Here is a 14,529-nt window from a genome sequence, read left to right on the forward strand (position 1 = left end):
GGTTTCTACACATGCACCTCTCCAGGCAAGTGAGAGGCGTTATTACAGTTCAAAGACACATTCCAGTCAGACTAAACTATAGGAGGAGGGCTTAGTGCAGGATCAGTGATGGGTGTGGGCTGAGGAGGGGGCATGACCCGAGGAGGCTTGGCTTTGGCACCTTGGCCTGAAGTGCCTGACTCCTAGACTAGGCAGGTGGAAGTGGTGGATGGCTATTGAGCCAGGAAAGGACAGCGCAGAAGGGGAAGAGCCATGGCTCAGTGGTTGAGCACATGCTCTGCATGCAAATGGTTGTAGGTTCAATCCACAGCATCACCAGGCAGGAGTGGGAGAGGGCCCATCTGAGAGTCGCTGCCAGTCTGCGTTGCCAGTACTGAGCTAGCTAGGTCAATGGTCTGATTTGGTATAAATGGCCTTATGTTCCCGTGACCTGCAATGCAAGAAAATGGAGGAGGGAAGACGCTAGAGCCATTTCTCCAATGCACTTGCTCCTCCTGTGTTCAGGGCCTGTGCACAGGAAAGGAAGTATCTGCTGATACAATTTTCTGGGTTGTGTGAATATGGTTTCTGTTGTGAGAATATAGCTTGGGAAACTGATGCAGGTGGTGGCTTCTTGACCTATATAGCATGTGAAACCATCCTGATTCTTTAATTTAAAAACCAGAGAAGTTACAAAGATCCTTTATAACAATTGTCGTGAGTGAGCAACTGTTCTAAAGTTTCTCATTCCTTGCCAGTAACTGAAAACTTGATGGCGCATGGCCTTTTGATCTTTGAACAGTTAAGATTTATAATCGCTATTTTCCTAAATACCAGATAGGGCTTTTCTGTTTTACATTCCATTTATTTTTGTCCATCATTTAAACTGGCTACATATTTCTGGACCGCAGGAGGTTTTTTTTATCAAAAAATTTCATAAGCACCTAGAGTTTTTTTGGCTCTATGAAATGTAATGGGTTTTACCTGAGGTAATTTCACATTCAATATTTTATCTTCACATATAAAACATGGTTAATATTAAAGAGAAGTAAAATTGTACTGGTGCTTGGTATGCATAATTTATATCACCTGTTCTTCTGTTTATTTCACAGTCTATTTTTTATTACAGTGTTCACTTTCTGCCTTGAGGCAGGGTACCGGTATAAATCCAATCTCCAGAGCTTCCACTGGGAAAGTTACAATTCTAAAAAAGGGTTTCAAAATACTATTATTTATTGATTAGGTCTACCCTTCTTCCTATTTTAGTTTGCATTATGAAAAGCCAATTAGGATATGTCGAAATTCAGACCTAATCTTTAGCAAATGCACCAAGCAAGAGCAGAATTAGCATCTAGTCTATGGCTATCTTGTGAATAAAAAATAGTCTTTACAAAGTGTATTTAAATATTTTTTTTTTTGTATTTAAATATTTTTTAATGCCACGTAAGCCTTTGAGGATTATAGTGCTCAAACAGCATGTTGTCTTTTATTCAATTTTGACACAGTTTAATATTCACTTCCTTTTTTCCCCTTACCGGTACGTCATCCCACTGCTGACTCTTCACAAGTTCATAGGAGGGCTCCGTTAAATCAAACTTGGGCACAGGGAATCCTGGGATAGCATTATGCAGGTGGAAGCCAAATGTTACCAGCCAGCTGTTGACATCTAACAAAATTATTGTGGAGAGAGAGAGATATCAGATTTTCAATCCCTGATTATTTAATTTAACTTTATAGGCATTCACATCAGTTGGCCTGGATTCAGGTTTGAGCCACAAATATACTTTGGGGGGAAACCATAGTATGGTTATATCTTAGCTCATCTAAACATTCTTCTTCTTCTTTGGAAAATGGCAATATAGATGCAGAATCCATTCTTATCCTGAGCCCATGAGAGTCATCTGCACCTCCCCTTTCAAACTGGAAGCTGCCTGTGTGGCTCCTGCTGCATACACTCTGCAAGAAGCAGCTGGATTTGTTTCCATGGCTTGTGTTGCTGGATTGGGACTGTGGGCCCAACCACACTTTCATTTGTCCCACAATCTCAAGTGATTTCAAGCCACGGGTTCGAGAGGGTTCCTCCCCCATTTTCCCTGGGAATACCCACTCCTTACTGCTTAATCAGAGCACACATCAATCTACAGAAAACCAGACTGATGTTTGCTCCCATTCAGCACTAAATACTGGGTTTTCCCGGGGAAAGCGGTGGTACAAAAAACCCAACAACCTCTCTCAGACCCATGACTTGGAAATGCTTAAAATCACAAGACAAACGGAAGTGAGGATAGGTGTGCAGACTCAACAGAAAAGCAACACTGTTGGCTTTTACAGCAGAAGTGTCAATGGGCAAAGTACCAATTTCCTTCCTTGCTCATTCATCTAACAGGTAATCTGCACTGTCAAAACTCACAGCCACGTGCATGCATGGACTTTTACAGTATCTGCAGGTATGATTGTTAGCTGACATGATAAATGATCTAGGGTCTAGAGCCAGAATAACTTATTTCCTCCTCTCAACTTAATCTTCATAAGCAACGCACCCTTTCTAGACAAAATCCCTTTGCTGTGAGATGAGGCCAACAACTTTGTAAATATTCAAAGTCAAAATCTCACACATTATTCTTTAAATATCTTACATGGTTGGTTCCTGATGGGTGCAAGATGGTAAGATTCTGACTTGCTTCAGGTCTACACATGACTGGGAACCATGCAAATTCAGGAAAACGTTCCCATACCTGTCCTGCCCCTATTACGGCAAAACAAGCTACTAGGAACAAGACTTTACGATAATTTTGACTGCTGGAGATAAAACTCAGAAAATAACTGTTTTAGAAGGCAGGGAATGAATCTAGTCCTCCTTTTATTCAGCACATAATGTCAGGAGTTGAAGGATCTTTTTTTATGGGAAGTGCCAAACTAGTACTCTTGCAGTGTAATTGGAATCTGTCTACACCATTGCTGCAGAGCAGAAGGATAATAATACAATAATGAGGAAAGAGGCATTCTGCCACCCATTCCTCTTGCACCACATCTTAGTTGCAGATGTACTACTAAGAAGTTAAATTATGCAAACAATACCCACAAGTACTTTTGAAACACTGTTCTTAGGGTGCTGGGAGTGCTAGGATAAGTATTTGAGCTGAATGACCACTGGATCTACTCATCAAAGTGGGGAAGGGGGAAAAGGTATTTGTGGACAACAATTTATACAGTAGTTATCAACATAAAATGGGTACAACAAGTAGTTTTAGTTTTGTGAAACTTGAAAAGTGAAAGTTGGCAGTAAAAAGCACATGGCAAGCAGGCCTAGGTCCTGCATTAATCCATTTGGTCTGAGAACTCCTAAATTACCAGAAGAGATGACAAAACAGTGGGAAATAAGAAACACTATTTTTCATTTAATATGCAAATGAATACACTGCCACAAACAGCAAGTGGGAGTGATAGCACATTATTTTTCATACCGGTAGACAATGGCTTGGAAAGATTCCCTTCACAAAGATGATCATCTGAGGTGTTATCATGCAAGTAACAATCCCTACCAGGCACTCTAGATAAAGTTGCCATCTGGCATAATATCACCTTTAATATTCAATACATTACTAGTTTATAAATGGTTGCTGTGGGAACTGTCTAGTCACATATAGAAACATCAAAATTGTGTATTCCTTCCTGCAATTCCTTTGTTCTGAATCTCTTAAGAGGGCTGTAATATTCTGCAAGGACAAAGGACAGGGCCCACTATGAGGAGTGTTGACCATTCCTAGCCAAATGCCAGTTAATGATCCCAGGAGATAAAGTCCATCGTTATTACTGAAGCAATGGCCTTGACAGATGTATTTTGGAATATATTTTACACAACTCTATTTGCTTTTGTTCTCACTGAGATGGAATGAACTAGAATATGCATGGCAAAAACTATTTTGCCTTGGTGGCCTATATTCTTCATCATATTCAGCACACACTGCTGTCAGCTAGATAGCATACAAGTAACTCGCAATTTACACACATTTAACTTGTGCACGTTCAGCTTTACGCACTTGGCAATTAAAAAAAAAAATTAAGGGGGAGGAAAGGGTGTGAGTAGCCAGTGAAAAAAACACTTTGGCAATACCACCTACTACTGAATGCCAAGAGTTTTGACTCTACACGATTTTGACTTCACGTGCTATTCCTGGAACATAACTCCTGTGCAAATTGACTGTCACTGGTAATTAATTCCAAGGTGTTGCGTACAATGCCATTTGCTAACCAGGTAGATTATGAGCAAACAGAAATTCCTGTCAAGTGTAAATCACTAAAAAAAATACCTTTATTTACCTGTGATATAATCTTTCACATCATGTATTCTGCTGGCTGGGTTGTTATTTCGGAACATGTATAGATTAAAAGGAGCTGGATCCTTCCCTATTTTTTTCCAGATTTCAATGTCGGGTGTAGTCCAACGGCCTGCCAGTATGTCATAATCTCTTTGCCCAAAGTGAATCAGTTTGGTCAAAGGGTCATAAAGGCCTCCATGGAATCCAATCACCAACTGGAAGTCAAGATTGGAGTCAAAATAGATTTCGCCGTAAGCTGTGTACTGGATCTGCTTCAACATCAGACCATTGCTGCTAAAAACAGCGAGGGGCGTGCCCGTGTTGTCCGAAGCAATGTAGAACTCATCTCCACTGCTGATCTCCATGGCAAAGAGGTGTCCTTGCAAGTCATAGTAGAGAGAGGTGATTTCAGAACTTGAATGGTTGTATACATGAGTTATCCTTGTAGGATATGTGAGGTCAGCATAAAAAAACTGGAGGTGTTGTCCCAGACTGGTTTTACTGGAAACTCGTCTCCCAAGCCCATCATAACGGTATATCACTGTCCACCCACTGCCTTTGCTATAAACTCTGGTCAGCAGGCCCTTTGAGCTGTATTCAAATATCTCTGTACCCCTCTGCCGCAGGAATCCATCCTCATCTAAACGGTACTGTACATCACCTAGCCGGGTGATTCTGTCTCTCAAGTCATACCGAAGTGGTGTTAAACGAGCACTATTACTTGGATTGAGCAGATGGAGATTGCCGTTCAGGTCATAGTTGTATCGCCACATTATTTTTTCGTTCAGGTAAACTGTCTGTAGTTGCCCATCGACATCATATTCATACGCATACTTGGTTGTGTTAGCAAATGGCCCTATTTTAATTTCTCTTTTAGTTACCCGTCCCATGTTATCATACTGAATTGTAATCCAGTACATAAGGGATCTGAATATTTCATACTGAATTTCTTTTATGCGGCCGTGGGCATCAAAGTGTTTTGTGTAAGTCATTACAGCTGTGGAAATTATCTGGTTAATGTCATAATATATAACCCCAAATTTTCCAAACTGCTCAACTTTTCCAGAGATGTCATCAAACTGGTAAAGATCAATAGGCAATGGAGTTTCATTGATTACACCTTGCATGCTAGTCACTCTGAAGCTATTGTCATAGCTGTAGTCAAATCGGGCATTTACCATTCCATCTTCACTAAAGCGGAAAATCTGCCTGTCAATCAATGGGCCAATTTGCCTGTACCTAATGGTGCAGATAAACCCATCGCTCTGGAGGTTTACTGTTTTCAGAACTCCTGCTGTCTCATCATAAGTAAAACTGACTCTTGTGCTATCATAGAGGATTTCAGAGAGCCTGGTCTGCCTTCTGTATTTGAAAAGGACTCTTCGACTTGTACCCAAGAAAGCAGTTTGTAGCAGCTGCCCTTCCTCATTGTAGTCCATGATGACAGAAGCATTGCTTTCAGGGGGATTGTAGATGTTTCGATAATAGCCAATGGAACGGATAGTCTGCATAGTATGGCGAGCAACACTAGGCATGGTTATTGCAGAAAGCCGATCGAGTAAGTCATATTCAAAGATGTACTGCCGTTGACTATGCAGCAAGAGGACCATAGACTGAAAAGGAAAGGAAAAGGAAGTTTAATCCAATGCCAAAACCACTGTATGATAACAGCACTTTGTTTGAGTAAATCATCATCTTCTAAATTGAGTTATCCTTGACCTTACATATTGGTAATTATTCTCTGCCTAATTCATTTGGATACTTAATTGTAAGGGGTTTGGTAATTAGTAGCTTCCAGACTCTTAATGTGCTACTTGTTGTGACTGAGCCATTCTTTTATCAGGCACTCACAGCCAAACAGCAGATTGTCAATGGATTTGGATAAGTCATGTTTAATACTGGCAAAAGTGAAACTGTCTTAAAGCCAATAACTCAGGAAGGGAACAACATATGGAAGAGACAATTTCACTCCTGTAATTAGAGATAATTTAGCGAGAAGTTTACTAGCCTGAAGATCCCTGAACCTCCTCTTCCACATCTATTTGTCAGATGGGCAAAGCAATTTATTCTCGTTATTTACATCAAACTTTGTAGAGTTAATCAGTCACCAAATGACTTTTTTTTGGTAAAAGCTTCAGTGGTGTTGCTAGTTTACATTACTCACATGAAAATGTATGAAACAGTCATAATATGTCCCTGGCTTTTCTTATCTAAGGCAAAGCCTGCTCTGGCCCCCTGAAAGTGATGTCACCTTAAAAGATAATAGAAGGCAACACAATTGGATGCTTTCATTACTTCTTGATTAATTCCATAAGACTGAACATATGAAGCCCTCAATTTTAAGACATAACATATTTAGAAGCACTTACATTATGCTCTGCTCAGTACTGTGCTATGCTAGCAAAGTGTGGGATTGAGTTTCCAGTGCACATATAAAGGAGTACCTTATCCCTTCTTTTGGCACAGGAAATTGCACTCTCTGCCAGGCGGCAGAAGTTACTGGCACTGCTGCACCAATGCTGGGGAAATGCCCTTATACCGCAGACACAGACACAGCACATGTGTGAGAGTTCAGATTTAAAGAAAATGTGGTACAGTTTATCTTGCTAGTTCATCTGTAAAATTTACAGTGTGGATGCAAGCAGGCTACCAGTGACATTTGGCAGGTAGTGACTAGAGGTAAAAGTCTTTTCTGCAATGGTGACCTGGCTTTGGAGGTCTCAGTAGAGCTTTGCTTGACACAAAGTCTACTGTCCTTTTGGTACCAGGTGAAAACCTTTACGCTCTCCACACCTTTTAGATTTCCTTTTGCAAATTGGATTTTATCTTGTTACTCTGCTGCTGTGTCTTTTTTTCCTTACTGTTGCAAATTTTAAATTGGGTTGTAACCAATAGCTCTTCTTTCGCTGATAGAAAGCTCTTTCATTCAGCATAGCTTTCTGTCATCAGAACAGGGACTGGGGTGGTCTCTAGTGATTCTCCTTCCCCTTGGAAGCCCCATGCAGCACCTGCCATGCTGTTCCTTCTAACCGCCCAGAGTTTATTTTGGAGGGGGCTGCAGAAGGGTAGGAGAATAGCTGAAAACACCAAATGCATACAAGCAATAGTTTTTATCTGTGCTGAAAGCTGCTTTTCAAAATTAAAAATGGATAAAATTTGGCATGATTCTGAGAAAAACAACTGTAATTAAACTTTTTCAGGTCACTGGGATGCAATCACTCAAGTAATCTTTAATTCTGATCTATTTCGATGGCATCATTAACTTTCACTGGATTGCACCAATTGGCAGCAAACCAACAAATGTAAGAAGTGCACCTTATTTTAGGAACTGTATAGATCCATATGCTTATTCTTCAGGTATGGATATTTGTAGCTCCACAGTCTAAAACTAAAAACCTTGTACTGCAGTGTATGGCTTGTGACCATTTTCTGCAGTAATAACTCACTAATTTAACTGCAAGACACACACATTCCTACGATAGGATAGCACTTTACCTTTTCAAGATATGTGTAACTCCACGTTTTGCCATCAGCAAATACTCTAGATACAATTCTTCCCTGTCCATCATAATCTACTTTTTCACTAGTAGTTCCTCGCTGGATACTGCCAATTTGACCTGTAGATGAATAGGTAACATTGACAGCCATAAGCTTGCTGCTTGGGAGCCAGAGAGTTGGATGTCCTGATGTGTCATAGGCAATCCTCAACAGAAATTTACGATGGTCATCGTAGATCTTCTCTGTCTTTGAGGTCCGATCAAAGTCAACAGAAAGGAGGTTCCTACCATTAACCTTTTATGAAACAAACAAGATGACAAAATAAATCATGTTGTTTCACCACAGGCTGTTTTACTTCCTCATAGCAACAGCTATTTGAACATCATTATTTAAACACCCTTTGCAATGACTGATTTCCTTTGTCAGTAAATTAATTTAGAAACTTCTTGGTATAAGTACCCGGCATTAGATTAACTGCCATTTAAAAAGGTTTCATTAAATAAAGATGTATTGGCATTTATTCAAACCTTTCCAGTTAATTCCCATGGAATTTAGTTAAATGTTAATATAATAAACAATACATACATTGATATACTTTATAATAGTTAGATTTATGAGGGATATTAGGAGAGATACAGCAAAATTATCAGTGTAGAATTAATACAGAAAAAGAAAACAAAGGCCAACTCATATACTGATGAATTATAAATAATTATATTTCAATTTAATTGTTAGGGCTACACAATATTATTTTACATGGCCCCAAAATTATTTTATATTAAAGCGTCTTTAGTGTTAATAATTATTACATAAACCATGATTTATGTACACAGGATTGTACATATTACACGATTGCCCTCCATATGTAAGTTCTGAAAGAATTATTTCTGGTGGGCTGACGGAACTGCATTGCTTGCAATCAGAAAGACTCAAACCATATATGAACCTGCCATTAGAACAAGGCTAGTTAGTGGCATTCTTAAACAACAGTCTCCATCAAAAAACCCCATACAATCTGTTTATTAATGATTAGTAAATTCTGTTAAATCAATAATGAAATTGACAGCATTATATCCACTGAACTTCTGTTAGTGGACCACTGACCCTCTCTCAAAAGCTCCACATATTAAAGAGAAATGACAGTGAAAACTTATGCTTTAACTGTAAACCAAAAATGTGCTACAAGGCTACCACCACAAGGTGTGGCAATAGCTACTAAGGGGATCAGGTTGTGGGCTGAACTAAACATGTTATTACCAAGTGTGTGTTTTAGTAAGATTGCAGGGCTGGGGGAGGTGAGACCGAAGCCCTCATTCTCCAGCTGCAATTTTCATGAAATTCACTTCCCCCTGCCTAACAATCAGCATTGGGCAAAAAGTTCCCATTGATGTCAATGGAATCCCTCCCTGCCCCCATGCTAATTGCCAGCAGATATTCTAGAACAGATCAGATTTATTTATTTGTATATCTAGTCATCACACCATCACAAAATATTATAAAAGTAACTATCAATAAATATTAACTCAGACTCAAATAAAGCCATCTATAACATTAACTTTAAATGCTGAATTTTACTGATGGGTAACAAATGCCTCTTTATAAATACTGACACTCTTTCAAGAAATGTTATATCAAAATGGTATGATATGACTTTATTCAAAATTATTTAAAACATAAATAAAAGTATAAAACATAACTTAGCTTCTGAATCTCCCTGAAGAACTCTCTCTCAAGAACTGCACATTTGCATCAAAATGTGCAGTCTTCACAGTTACTATTATTATTTATTCAATTTATATCCACACTTCCTCCCAAAGGAACTCCGGGTGGCAGGTTGTCTATTTATGTTGTCAACCCAGCAGATAAATTAAAGACGGATGGTCAAACCTCTCTGCATTTCTCCCTAAAATTTGTCCCAGTTTTCGTCTACTCAACGTATTATAAAAAGGACAATCTGTAATAATATGTACAAGGTCTTCAACCTTTAGACCACAAGGGCAGGTCCATTCAGAATGCAGTATAGAGCATTTCTGAATCTCCCTTCTAAGACAGCCGAGGGCAACAGATTTAACTACATGTTTGTGAAGTATGTCTCAGTTTTTGCAAATCCTTAAAATAATATGGTAGCAGGAAAACAAGAAGCTACCTTATATTGAATCAGACAATTGGTCCATCTAGCTCAGTATTATCTCTGCAGACTGGCACCTTTCTCAGCCCTACCTGGAAATGCCCGACCTGGGACCTTCTGCACACAATTACTGAAGTATCCCCCCTCGCCATGGGATTTCACAAATATTTTGGCTGGGAATGGAAGGCTTAAACTGCCTCTCCTTATGCACTGCAATCTTGACAATACCCCCTAACCCACAACACCTGGTATTTTTTTTTAATTAAAAAAACCTTCTTGATCACATAATCATCATCACTGGCAACCAGGCCTATGGTCATGGAGGAGAAATCTGTCCGAAGCTACCAGTCATGATGGCTATATGGTACTGCCAGGTTTAGGAGGCATATACTTCTGAATGCCCATTGTGGAAGAATAGCAGCAGGAGAGGCTTTTGTGCTCATGTCCTGCTTATGGGCTTCCCATAGGTATCTGGCTGGCCCTGTGGAAGTCAAGATGCTGGGCTGGAGAAGCCCTTTGGTCTGATCCAGCAAGGCTCTTACGTTTCAGTAAAGAAAGTTATATGAAGGTCAATTGGGAACCATGCAGAGAAGAGGCATTCATATAACTTCCTTTCATGAAAGGGTAGAAGATGGCTCTTGCATGCTTTTTTGTTTTACTCTTTCATAATTTTTATTTTTTTATCCTTGCTTAGATATATTACCTCCTGTTTGAGCTTTGCTTGGTCTCCCCCCCAAAAAAAACCCCCTGTGAAAATGAAGCCCTTTATAGAGCACTGAGAAAACAGGAATATAATTCTCTTTTGAGAAATGGATTAGTGATGTTTCTGTTTCATCAATTTGGGGATTTATCAGAAGACTTTACTATCTTTAAGCCAGGAGATTTACATTGTTAGATAGCCAGAAGCCTTTGGCAGAAATAATCCATAAATAAAGTATTATCCCATTTCTGAATTGGTTATATTGAGCAACACAAAACTATCAAAGGGCTCAAAGTTTTCCAGCTATTCAAGGTGCTTTAAAACAGGGAAGACACTTTTGACAAGGATGGTAGGTTTCCATCCTCTTGTTCGTTGAGTGCCAACAGGTAATTTCAATCCTACGCTTAACTCTCCTTACTGGCCCTTCTCTTCCATAATCCTTTGGTTAAAGTACTTCAAAGAAGAGTAGAGAATAATGAAACAGAGCCCTGCAATTAGTCTTGTTTAGAGCAATGGTCTGTTGTTTTTAAAACCATCCTGCTTCCTTAAAAAAAGGGTTTTACACATTTTCATAGTTCTTGGGTAGCCTAGAAATGTATGTTTCTGTAGACATATATGGTTGTTGTACTTGATGAAGCAGTACTACATGCAACACTCCTTCAGAAGTTAAGTGCTATAGGCTACTTTCTAGCCTTTTCTTCTAAAATTAGGCATCACAGCACTCTATTTTTTTTAAAGAAAGCCAAGTCAAATGTAAAATATCAGTGCAATTCTTCAGTGTTGAAACAATTAAAGATATTGCTATGTGGAGAAGAGAATACGTTTGTGTTTCCGGTATAATAGTGATTCATCGTCAGCAAAGCTAACTGAAGACACAAAGTCCCATGGACAAGTTTTTGAAATACATATATTCACAAACAATCAAAAGGTCTTGTGGCATATTCAAGACTAACAAATGCATTCTGATATAAGCTTTCATTGACTTTCATGTCAGATGCTAGACTTGAGTCCACAAAAGCTTATGCCATAATAAATGCATTAGTCTTTAAGATGCCACAAGACTCCTGTTTTTACTGCACTCAAAGAAATGCATACGGCAGAGAGTTAACTCTTTATTGTCAAAGAGAACACAGTCGCTTTGACAGCTCTGGAAACCTAAGTACACCCATCTAGCATCTAGACAGGTATTCCCAGGTCTGCACTCTGTGGAGCAGTTTCAGCAACTGGGTGTTAGGATTTCACCCCTCCCTACACTGCAGATATAGGATTGTTGGATCACATGTCTGTATGTAATGCATTTCAGCTGCTGATTGTTAGAGCTATATAAGCGTAAAGGGAGATACGCTGTTTGCTCCCTTCCTCCCACTGTTCTCCCACAGTGATGTTTTGTTTCAGCATTCTCTCCGAGGAAGAGAGAGAAAGAGGAGCCATGTTTACTTTGTACTGTTATGTTTGATTTTGTTGCAATAAATAAGGATTAGATGTTACACCTCAAGGCTAACACTTCTATTTTGGACTCTACTAGTTGTGTGCTCATGTCCCAGGAGGATATGGGTTGCAACAGCGTGACAGGAGACCGGAGTGAAGAATCCCAGGCGGTGCTGCATTGGAGAAAGGCACAAGGCCTCTCCCAACACTGGGGACCACTCCCCTGACAGGCTGTGCGAACACAGCCAGAAAAAAACGCCTGTACGGAAGCTGCTTCTACTCTTCCCACCTTAATTCTCTCTTGGTTCTGGGAGATAGTGGTGCAGGGAAAGGTGGGGAAGCACCTGGCCCTTCAATTGCCTGGCCTGCCTCTTCTGCATCTTCCTCCAGCTCTGAAGCTTCCCCTCCCTCTGATTTTTGCCTCCTGGCCCCACAGACCACTGCCCACCTCTCCTGAGTCAGATTCAAGCCCCCCGGGTACACACTTGTCAGTGTCCTACCAGTCCCTGACAGAGGATATTCCACCTCAAAATGTTCTCACCTCAAAATTTGTCCCTAAACTATAACCACTAATGGCCCTTTCCTTTTATCTGAACTGTTATCAGAAAACAAAGGAGAGCATGCACATTTCAGGCACTGCAACTTTGTAGCATATCCTCCACAATACCACCTTAAATTAAAAATGCATTAGAGGTATTACTCACTCTGAGCTTTCGGCCAAACACATTGACTTTGCCTTGGGCTTGTTCTTTTCGGAACCTCCACTCCACCAAATTCTGTCCATTTTCTCCAGGGAGAGTCATATTTCTTTTTGCTACAGTTGGATTGGCTGTGCCAGCTAAAACATGTGGTTCTGTCTGGTAGTGTGTATCCAGGCCACTGGCATAGATAATTCTGAGAGACCCATCATAGCCAATCTGGTAGCTGTTTCTTAACTGATCTGAAATGGAACAAAAGTATAGCATACTTCCAGAGCTGTGACTTCTCATTTAAAGGGAGCCATAATGGAGAACAAACCACAGCTTGTAGATTTTTTCACCCTGTTAAAATTTATTCTAATTCTTTAGTTTGTATACAACCTTTTAACTTCACTATTTGACAGATGTATCTGCTTGATTCACATCACCATGGATATTGCAAAAAGCACAGTTGTGTTCCCCCGCATTCACTTCTGTAGAGGAATTTCTGCATGCATAGGAGCTTCATATAATTTGTTTATAAATTATATAAACAACCACAATTCAATAGCATAACTTCAGTTTCAACAACAGCTAACGAGCAGTAGCTTCAAATTAACCAGCATTTAAAAACAGTTTCTAACCCAACATAAAAATAGGTAACAGAATAATTTTAATGCTTCATTTGCTGTTAGCTTCAGATACAAATAATAATATTTGGGCTAGTTATATAACAAAGGTTAATCACACATCCCAAATATAGTCAACCCATCTTTCAAACTGTATGCTTAAGAATGAGATGTAATATTTCACCTTGCAGATCTCCAATGCTAATCCTTAACTATAATATCCTGACCATAACTGGCTTTGTTTCATTTTCTTCCTCTGAGAAAAAGGGGCTTTTGTTAAATCCTGTTACTGTACCTTGTACCATTGTATAGAAAGAATCAATTGATGATAGGTTTGAAGTAATGCTGACATCTTCCTCTCTGCTAGAAGATTCAATGTCGACTGTAATGGCCTTTTCCATCTCCCCATGCAGGTTGGTGACCACTCCAGTTGGAAATGTGACATTGGTTAATCGCCCCTCACTGTCGTAGCTAAAGCAGAAAAAGCAGAAAATGAAATGATAAGAAACAAGAACAAATTGTTTTTCTTCACATATTAAAACTAACAGAAAATATCAGATGGTAATATTGCTAAGGAATCCTTGGTTTTTGTGCCTGAGTTATGCACAATGAAGACTTCAAACAGGCTTTGAAGTTACTGAAAGCCTGTTTAACATACAGGAGCCTCAGTGGAAGAGAAAACAGATGGATCTCCAGTTCTGCATATTATTCTTTGAAGTGTGACCAAATCCTGCTGCACATCTAATTTGCTGTTTCAAAGGGAACATGTTTGGTGGGGATAAATTGCTTCACATTCCGAACTCGCTTCCCATAATCAGGCTAGATTTAGTTCACTCTTATGCGAATGTTATCTCAGGGGCTCTTGAGATTTTTTAGCACGGGCCTTATCGTCCTGTGAAGAGAGCAGACCTCCTCCACTTATGCTCTTCACTGCATCACATTCTCTGTATTACAAGGATAAGCTGTAGTGGGAAACAATTATTCTCTGCTGCTACCCTGACATGCTTGGAGCAGAAAATCAAATGGAGCAAGCTGTAAACTACCCTTCTCCCTGATATTTTCCCCTTCCAACCCCCTTTTTTGCCCCCCACCCTCTGTAATAGACAGTCAGCATTCTGTGGTCACTGAACATGCTCAGTAATTATTTCACTGTTCTTAGCTTCCTCACTGG

At 39.7% G+C, this 14,529-nt stretch overlaps 1 protein-coding gene and 1 long non-coding RNA gene across 36 annotated transcripts in view; one reads left to right on the top strand and one right to left on the bottom strand.

The window, feature by feature from the left end:
- Positions 1–14,529, top strand: part of LOC308595189 — a 66,920-nt gene that overhangs the window by 35,921 nt on the left and 16,470 nt on the right. Inside the window, exon 4 of one of the 5 annotated variants that reach the window (XR_014011887.1) lies at positions 6,765–6,889. The exons of the other annotated variants lie outside the window; for them this stretch is intronic. This is a non-coding gene — a long non-coding RNA (uncharacterized lncRNA). The remainder of the gene's footprint in view (positions 1–6,764; positions 6,890–14,529) is intronic. 5 annotated transcript variants of the gene reach the window in all.
- The window catches only part of TENM3 (teneurin transmembrane protein 3), a 1,319,439-nt gene that overhangs the window by 4,157 nt on the left and 1,300,753 nt on the right, over positions 1–14,529 (bottom strand). For all 31 annotated transcript variants that reach the window (XM_081208578.1, XM_081208577.1, XM_081208575.1 and 28 more), the window contains 5 exons: positions 13,654–13,829; positions 12,757–12,992; positions 7,794–8,090; positions 4,300–5,911; positions 1,515–1,645 (listed from right to left, as the gene is read on the bottom strand). In XM_081208578.1, coding sequence (XP_081064704.1) covers positions 1,515–1,645; positions 4,300–5,911; positions 7,794–8,090; positions 12,757–12,992; positions 13,654–13,829 — 2,452 coding nt within the window. The remainder of the gene's footprint in view (positions 1–1,514; positions 1,646–4,299; positions 5,912–7,793; positions 8,091–12,756; positions 12,993–13,653; positions 13,830–14,529) is intronic.

This window comes from Podarcis bocagei (assembly GCF_964188305.1).
Source record: "Podarcis bocagei genome assembly, chromosome: 9".
In the NCBI taxonomy this organism is placed as follows: Eukaryota; Metazoa; Chordata; class Lepidosauria; order Squamata; family Lacertidae; genus Podarcis; species Podarcis bocagei.